The sequence below is a fragment of the Leptonotus elevatus genome, chromosome 6, assembly GCF_054856555.1.
Source record: "Leptonotus elevatus isolate MCC_2025b chromosome 6, RoL_Lele_1.0, whole genome shotgun sequence".
Taxonomy (NCBI): Eukaryota; Metazoa; Chordata; class Actinopteri; order Syngnathiformes; family Syngnathidae; genus Leptonotus; species Leptonotus elevatus.
This window is the reverse complement of record NC_141244.1, coordinates 2771027-2780500: the sequence shown is the minus strand read 5'-3', so window position 1 is coordinate 2780500 and position 9474 is coordinate 2771027. Positions and strand designations below refer to the sequence as shown.

The 9474-nt window shown below is 40.9% G+C and overlaps 1 protein-coding gene across 6 annotated transcripts in view; it reads left to right on the top strand.

Annotated features, from left to right (window-relative positions):
* Positions 1–1291: 1291 nt before the first annotated feature.
* LOC147171791 (CUB and sushi domain-containing protein 3-like) overlaps positions 1292–9474 on the top strand; it is a 499351-nt gene continuing 491168 nt past the window's right edge. For 4 of the 6 annotated variants that reach the window (XM_086078287.1, XM_086078288.1, XM_086078289.1 and 1 more), the window contains exon 1: positions 1293–1844. In XM_086078287.1, coding sequence (XP_085934413.1) covers positions 1676–1844 — 169 coding nt within the window. In that variant the 5' untranslated portion in view covers positions 1293–1675. Of the gene's footprint in view, positions 1845–9474 lie in introns of all 6 variants that reach the window. The other 2 variants (XR_015095358.1, XM_086078290.1) reach the window with 1 other exon arrangement.

The window sequence follows — 9474 nt, the reverse complement described above, 5'->3', positions numbered from 1 at the left end:
AAATGTATAACTTTAAGGGAAAAATATGCTGATTGTAAATTTCATGGTGCCAACAAAATTAAAAAAAAGTTGGGGCAGGTAGCAATAAGAGGCTGGGAAAGTCAATTGCACTTACACAATTACACAAAAAAAATAACTGGAAGACCAGTTACCACTAATGAGGTCCATTGGCAACTTGATTGGAGTATAAAAAGAGCTTCTCGGAGTGGCAGTGTCTCTCAGAAGCGAAGATGGGTAGAGAATCACCAATTTCTCCAATGTTGCGCAGAAAGATAGTGGAGAAATATCAGAAAGGTTTTTTATACCAGCGAAAAATTGCAAAAAGGTTTAAGTAATCATCATATATATATATATATATATATTTTTTTTTTTTTGCCTGCCAAATTTAAAGAGCACCTGTTATGTGTTAATTATTTCGATATTTAATGTTATGAGGACGTATTCAACCATTTTTGATCTGCTGCACACACCCTCTTTTTCTAATCAGTTATTTACTTACTCAGTTATTTACTTACATAATTTTAAATGGGAAGAAATTACCCCAATAGTTTGACATGAACAAATATTCTGAATATCATACACAAACATGTATTAAATGCTTTACTTTAATGCATGTAGTTATGTTTATTGCTCAAACACAACACGTGCTACCTTTAACGTAATTATCCGGATCTTATCAAGGTCAAAATTGCACTTTTTTTTTTTTTACTTTAAACACTCGTCGTGAGATTTTATTCATAAAATATCTGCCATGGCTCAGAAAAGGTTGAGAACCACTTATTTATTCAACACTCTTTCTCAGGTGTGATCATTCTGCTGCCGCCTGGATCCACTGCTTCCCAATAAGGGTCGTGGACTCTCTGGAAGCTAGATGGCAGAAGAGGCCCACCGCAGCCCGGTCGGGCTTTGGCGCCTTCGTCGCCCTACCTTTGCAATGCAAAAACACACGCACGCACGCACACGCATACGCACACGCACACGCACACGCACACGCACAAGTTCGATTGTGAGGATTTCTTTGTTAGTAGGCATTTCGGGACGCATATAGGCTACTGCACACCTAATTAACAGTTCCCTTCACACGGGATGACGGCTTGCCTCTTGATCCTTTAGCCACCCACAGTTACTTTTTGATTTGTTGCGCGCTCATCATACTGTAGTTCCACAGGACCCCCCCCCCTCTCTCTCTCTCTCTCTCTCTCTCTCTCTCTCTCTCTCTCTCTCTCTCTCTCTCTCTCTCTCTCTCTCTCTCTCTCTCTCTCTCTCTCTCTCTCTCTGTTCCCCTGCCCCCTCCTCCCTCTTACTTGAGGCAAGCATCACAAGTGCAGATCGATAAAGGCACCATTCAAATAGTCCACGCTGCACTTGTGTGTTGTGTCCGTCCACCGGCAACGTCTGTGGAGCCCGGCCGAGAGTCGAACATGTGCAGGACCGCGGGCCGTGCAGAGCGCACCACTCGCTCAGAGACGCGCACACTTGATGCCCCTTTCAACAGAAATGCTCGAGCACTCGTCCAGGTTGCTTCGGTTCTCTCCTAAATTTGAGTCTCGCTCACTTCTCTGCCTTCAGCGTACAAATAGCACGGCGGGCGGCGCTGTGTGTCTCTCCTCCTGAGAAGAGGGAATCTCCCGGGAAGAAAAAAATAGGTTACAGAATTATAACGTTCGAGTTAACAATGACGCGGATTTACGGCGAAGAATGCTACGAAGGATGTATGGAAGTGCAGGACGTCTCCAGTCACAGATGCGTTAAATGTGGCCGAGCTGAAACCACCACGATGAGGATTAGGTCGGGAATTGTTTTTTGGAATCTCATGTTTTGTCTGATGTTCACCTGTGTCAAAGGTAAGGTGCGTTGCTGCAACACTCACGATATAGTCCATGTAGTGTGTGAGCGTGTCCAAAGGGGTTTAGTCGCACATAAAGGCGCATAAAATAACCAATGTCTGCTACCCGGATGGAGTTTGATGGACGAATTTCAGTGGTTTGTCGCTCAATGCAGTCTTTGAGCGAGCCTCTGAATAAATATTCTTCGAGCAGCGTCTCTTAATAACCTACGTGAGCTGCTTTGATTAGAGGGCGAACTAGTAATTTGTTGAGGCGCAATGACCTGCATTTTCCCTAAAGAGTGTGTTTAAGCGTGTGGGCTTAAGTCGTGCACATTTCTCCTTTTCTAGGTCGAGGCTTCGATGTGGATTTTTTTTTTTTTTTTTACGGTTATCACCACTGGCTCCGTAAGCAAGTGTCATTTCATGGGCTCTTATGGCAATTAGTAATGTGGAATCTTTTGCCTGACCTGTAATAGACAGGTGCATTGTGGTCTTGTTAGCATTCAGTTGGTTATGTCTCTTGGTCTGTCTCTTTGAAGAGTGACAGACTTGAGAGGTAACTGTTCCCTAAAATTTGTCAATATGTTTATTGTTCAAACCTTAACTTCTTGCAATGAAAGAAACATGTTGACAACAAGTAGGCCATTAGGCTAAACCGTTTGGATGTGCGCCCTGCTTAAAATGATAATTTACTATTAAAATTAAAATGCTAATCATGGTAAAAAGGCCAATCCATTAAAGCCATTTTATCTATTTTCTCTCTCTCCAAGAGATGTTTTAGCACAGTGTGTGAGTGCACAATGTTTATCTATTGAGTGTGTGTACGTGTGTGAGAGGAAGGGTGCCCACAGATTTCAATTTCCATGCAGATTGTTCGCCCTCTGAGTAATTCTCATGTCTATCTGTTGGGGGTGGATGGAATGTTCTGCATGCAGAGTAGAAGCGCCCACCAAGTATGAGCCAAGTCAAGTCGAGCCACAGTGTGTTTTTATCACCACCCACATTGTGGCAATGTCAAACCTCGGGGCCACTGCCAATCCTCCTCGTTCTGTTACTTATTAAAGAGTCAGCCAGACAGGAGTTTAGGGAGGGAGTTAGGTAAAGAGTGATGATGATGATGATGATGATGATGATGATGATGATGATGATGATGATGATGATGATGATGATGATGATGATGATGAGTAAGCTTGGATGGTGACATGGAGCAAGGCGAGAGGAAAAATCACAACAGTTGTTTCTTGCTGCTGGCACTTATGTGTTTATGCAATTGGAAGTAGCCTATACTCGGTATGGCCTCCGACACACTTTGCAAGATAATCTGATTTCCTTAGTGGTTTTGAATGAAATTGTTCCACTTTCGCATACATATAATCAATGTATGTACTGTGAGTGATGCACTGTTATTAAAGTTCTACAGTGGATTACTGGTCATTCTTGTTACTCCACCCATTATGAATACAGTAATGGAATTAAGTCAAAATAAGTCAATTGGAGTCAAAGTTAATGGCACTTAGTTGTTTGGCTGCATTTTCATCCCTGTCACCATTGGGTGTCCACCTCTGATAAAAACACCAAATTGAGTAACCGAGAGACAAATATCAGGGATTTAAATTTATTTAAAACAGACAGTGACGAATCCTGAAGCATAAAGCCACCAATCGATTCATGACAACTGAATTCGCCATATAGAAGTGGACAATTATCTTTGAGACTACGAGCCCTAGTTTTGTTTTGCTCAACGTAAAAACAGGCATGTCTAGTTTAGTTGCATGTTAGTGAATTTGGTAGACTGCGCTTTGCCATGATAGTCATGCAGGCACTTCTGGGAATTTGTTGACCGAGAGTAGGCTGGATTCTAGATTAGTTTAAAGGAGGTCTAAATTGTGGCACAGGTTGTGTAATACAATTTTGTCCCATTTGATCGAGGCACAGTCACACAGATTATGAGCTCTGCCAACGCGTATGGTAGATGTCATTGTATTTCATTCATAAATATGACAGCAGCGTTAGATAGGGCTGGGTATCGATTGTAATTTCCTCAATCGATTAGATTTTGATTCACAAGAATTCAATTTGAATATATTTTTCCAGATTTGATTCGATTCACAAGAATTCAATCGATATTGATTAATTATGAAACATCAATTCTTCTTAAATATCAAGGACATGATAACAACTCCACAAACATTAAATTATTTAGTTTATTATGAAAGCAGCATGTGTTATAATCACATAAGTGTTACACAAACATTGACATAAGCAAGGTGAGATGAAAATGTTTTCATAATTCTAAATCAATAATTGGAAAGATAAATTTAAATGATTCTGAATGGTCTTAAAGTGCAATAAGTCAGGTTCTTATGAATTTATGGGGAAAAAAGAGATATTGAAATAATCGATCTCAGGCTCAAAAACAAAAATAAATTTGATATCGATTATTCGATTTTTTTAAACCCAGCCCTAGCGTTAGACAATCCCTCTGAATCATTGTACAATGAATTATTATTTTTCATTATCCAGGATTTCCTCAGTGTTTCATAAACCTGGTGGGCTGCCAGTCTTTTCTTTCACCCCCGCCAGGCTAATCAAATTTGATGAATAGTAGCCTCCACATGTCGGCGCGCTTGTCATTAGCCCAACCAGACGAATATTTTCCTGGGCTTAATATTTTCTCAAGTCCCTGGACCACCAGGTTTAGCAAATGTTATGGGGGAAACCCTGATTAACATCTTTAAAATATTGTACTGGCATCGTCCTGACAACGCAAAACAACTACGAGTGGAGGTGGTCACACAAAAACGCACAGGCAATCTCCAAAGTGACCATTCAGAGCGGTCAACTTTACATCATCCGCAAGTGGAAATGTTCTTACAGTTCCTTTTATTAACTCATTCAAACCCAAAAACGTATAAATATGTTTTTTTAATACTTTGTCCTACACTCCCCCCAATTTTTTAAAATGTTTTTTTTATGCTAGAGCATACAGAAGGCTTTGATGCAGCTTCTGACCTAAAGAGGACGCTTAAAGCAATGGTAGTCTTCTTGTGCTGGTCCCAAGCCCGGATACATACAGAAAGCTGTGTCAGGAAGGGCACCTGACGTAAAAACTTTGGCCAAATCAAACATGCGAATCAAATATATGACTTCCATACCGGATCGGTCGAGGCCCGGGTTAACAATGACCGCCATCGGTGCTGTTGACCTACAAAGTGCTGGTGGAAACTAGACTGCTGTTGGTCGAAAAAGGAGTGGAGGAAGGTGTGTTCGTAGGAGGAAAGAGAAGAGGAACACCAAGAGTCTAGGACTGAGAGTAGGGACTTTGAATGTTGGAACTATGACAGGAAAAGGTAGAGAGCTGGTTGACATGATGCAGAGGAGAAAGATGGACATATTGTGTGTTCAGGAGACTAGGTGGAAAGGGAGCAAAGCTAGAAGTTTAGGAGCAGCGTTCAAGTTATTCTATCATGGTGTAGATAGGAAAGGAAATGGAGTAGGAGTTATCGTGAAGGAGGAGTTTGTTAGGAACGTCCTGGAGGTAAAAAGAGTGTCAGATAGAGTGATGAGCCTGAAGCTAGGAATCGAAGGTGTGATGATCAATGTTGTTAGTGGGTATGCGCCACAGGTAGGATGTGAGCTGGAGAAGGAAAACTTTTGGTTGGATCTTGATGAAATGATGCAGAGCATTCCTAGAAGTGAGAGAGTTGTCATTGGAGCAGACTTCAATGGACACGTTGGTGCAGGAAACAGAGGTGACGAGGAGGAGATGGGCAAGTTTAGTATCCAGGAGAGGAACGCAGAAGGACAGATGGTGGTTGACTTTGCAAAAAGAATGGAAATGGCTGTTGTAAATACTTTCTTCCAGAAGGGGCAGGAACATAGGGTGACCTACCTAAGGGTGGAGGTAGAGTACACAGGTAGACTACATCTTGTGTAGACGGTGTAATCTGAAGGAGATTAGCGACTGCAAAGTAGTGGTAGGTGAGAGTGTAGCCAGACAGCATAGGATGGTAGTGTGTAGGATGACTCTGGTGGTGAGAAAGACAAAGATAGCAAAGGCAGAGCAGAGGACGAAATGGTGGAAGCTAAAAAAGGAAGAGTGTTGTATGACTTTCAGGAAGGAGTTGCGACAGGCTCTGGATGGTCAGGAGGTGCTTCTAGATGACTGGACAACTACAGCAAATGTGATCAGGGAGACAGGTAGGACAGTCCTTGGTGTGTCATCTGGAAGAAAAGGGGATGAAAAGACTTGGTGGTGGAATGAGAAGGTGCAGAATTGGATCCAGAGAAAGAGGTTAGCTAAGAAGAAGTAGGACACTGAGAGGACTGAAGAAAGTAGAGAGGAGTACAGGGAAATGTAGCGTAGGGTGAAAGCAGAAGTGGCAAAGGGCAAACAAGGGGCTTATGATGACTTGTATGCTAGGTTGTATAGTAAAGAGGGAGAGCCTGATCTATACAGGTTGGCAAGGCAAAGAGACAGAGATGGGCAGGATGTGCAACAGGTTAGGGTAATAAAGAATATAGATGGAATTGTGTTGATAGATGCCAGTAGTGTCGATACATATATATTTTTTTAACATAAACCAAGAACTTAAAAAGTTCTGCTTTTATTTTATTAGTTAACTAAAGTAACCATATTTCTTGTCTTGGTATCAATGTGCAAAACTTCTACCTTGAATCAAATACCGCTGGAAATGTAAATCTATGTGTTGAAAAAGTAGAGAAGTAAAACTTTTTTTGTCAACTTTGTTTTGAAAGCTAAACAGTGCTACTTGTGTCCCTCAATATGACACAAATAAACATCACATTTTGGCTTTAATGTAGGAACCGAGGTCTGAGCCCCCTCCAACTGTCTGCTGATTTTACAAGTACAAATACTGTTGTGTAAATTGAGGTGGCTGTTTTGTCATGACTGGCAAATTTCCTTTTAGCGTTATTTGATTGGCCAGTCCCCGGTGTAAGAAAGTCTTGGCCTGCCGTAAATCGGCTATTTTACCGTGATTAGTACGCTTCACTAAGTTCACCCCCTTCTATAGATCTACTTTCACTTTTCAATTTGTTTTGTCACTGAAAATAGGCTGTTATCAGCATTACCAGACCACTATACTACATTTCATAAGAATTTTATGTCACAGACGACGCAGAGGCTGATAAGTGTCACGGGCACGGCGAGTCAAAGTAAGCTTGTCTTTCATACCGGTAAGTGCTTGTAAGGCGAGTCCGTCTTGACGAGATAGCGTACATGTTGCGACAACGCAGCCACATAAACGTGCACATTTGTGCTATTAACATAAGCTTGTAAATGTCTACAAGCAATCAGGATAAAATATCCAATTTACAGCAGGTTAAAGATGTCCTCGCTCTGGCGATTGACCAAATATTGGAGCCGTTCAGAGCAAAAATATCGCTAGCATTTGAGTTGCCAGTCACGGCAAAATAACCAGTGCCTAAACAAATGGCGTGGGCAACTTGAGCAATATACTTGCGGCTAAGTAGCAGTAGCACATACCTGGCTTCTCCCATCTTCAGCAAGTGGTGAAATCTTCCTCACTGTATACATGGGTGCCATATCATTAGCGAGGTGCAACTTGTCCACTTTGGTGATCGCTCTTATTGTGCCCCTTTCTTGTTATACGTGCTTCCTTGTGTAAATGACTCCTCCACAGTAATATAGTAAACTGTTTACTTTTTTAATTTTTTTAATTTTTTTTGCTGGAGTTTGTTTGCTGTTGTTGAGTTCCTCCCGTATGGAGTGTGTGAGAACACAACTGGCAGAGCTAAAGCTACGGAAGCCCGGAGGCGGGCGCGGTGCAACGAAAAGGGGAAAAAACATTGATGTTAAAAAATTTGTAATTGTCCACAACAAAACACTGATTAATTTAAAAAATCGATTTATTGCCCAGGCCTAGCTATATTCTAATTCCAATTGCTGCAAAACGGAAACAGATACTAATTTACTTTTTCTCCTGATGAAAGAAGAGACTGATCTTTTTTTTGGTAGTTTCCATGTTTTTATAGCAATAGAACACAATATTCTGTGGGCCTTGCAAAATCAGTCAAAATCCAGTAAACAGCCGGGAGCGAAGGAGTTGATTCAGTGAAAATGGCGAATGACTGAATGTACTTTGCTTGCACCGAACTCCTGCATCTACGTGTCATTTAGACTGTGCAGCCCTCTCTCTGCGCTAAATTTAAAGGGAATGAGGGGGGCTACTTTGATTGGCTGGGAGTTTGCTGTGTTCCATCCCACATCGGTGCACACGCACACTTCTACTTGTACTAGTGTAGGGAAAACACCAAAAGTAAGAAACTCTACCCATGTGCACAGTTAGCGCGAGACTCACACTGGGCATGGTAATAGGGCCCTAGCACTTTATTTTCCACTGTACAGAGCACCTCACAATTTCACTGGTTGTCTTAGTGACAACACATGAACCTGCCATTTAACTTACACAACAGCTCATACAATTCTTATTTCGGGATGCTCCAGGCAGCCTCTCAGATGATCATTTCTGAGAAAGATTTACAGCCTCTTAATTGGCCATGGGATAACTTTGCTGTCTTTAGTCAAGAACGACAGTGAAGAAAAAGGTTGACATTTAAGCTCGGCTATGTGTCATGCAGTAATCAAGAAATTACCAAATCATGCAGTGCTGATTCTCTCCAATCAATCAGTTATCCACATCGTATACGTTTCACATTCTACAACATATTTGTCTCGGAATTGAGCCTGAATGACTAGAAACTAGAAACTGTCAAAAGAGTTGTGTAAAGTCTGTATTTGCTAAGTGGAGAAAGTGTGGAATGCTCGAGAGTATCACATCTGTCACGCCTGTGGAAATAGTGCGGGGAGGGTAGCAATTAGACAGTAATAGCATCCTAAATATGCTTCTAGGAAATACTTGTAATTGACATTGATTGAGGTTCCAATCTGACACGATGCATTTATTGTCTTTATTAAGACGCATTGTTAGAAAGATGGAAGCAAGATTTTTTAAATGTTTTTTTTAACGATTTTTTTTAATTGCACTGTAAGTAACAGGACCCACAGTAAATTTCATAGGGTAAATTTTACTCTAAAAAGACTATATTTGGTCCCACTCTAAACAGAGTAAACTTTACACTTTGAAGAGAGTAAAATATTAAAAACAACAACAACAAAAATACTCAAGGAATGAGGAACGATCCCACAACCTTCAGCATGGAAGACAGCCGCTCTACCACTTGAGCTATGCAAGACTTATTGCTAGTTAACATTTTGCTGGTGTGTCCAAAAGGAGACGAAAAATGGAGGTACAAGGATTCCAACTGACACATGCAATCTTATGACACAGAGCAGTTTATGTGATCGTTCCTCAACTGTTGAGTGCTTTTGTTTATTTGTTTTATATATTTTACTCTATATTTTACTCTCTTCAGAGTATACTCTGTTAAGACTGGTACCGAATGTAGTCTTTATCAGAGTAAAATTTATTCTACAAAATGTACTGTGTAGTTTCATAAACACTTTGAACTAATGGTAATTATAATGATGATTACTGCACTGGTTGCTCAAACATCATTGGGATGCAGACATCTACCACAAAAAAAAACACACACACAAAAGAAAAACAAAAGCCATATATGTTGATAATAAACTAAAAATA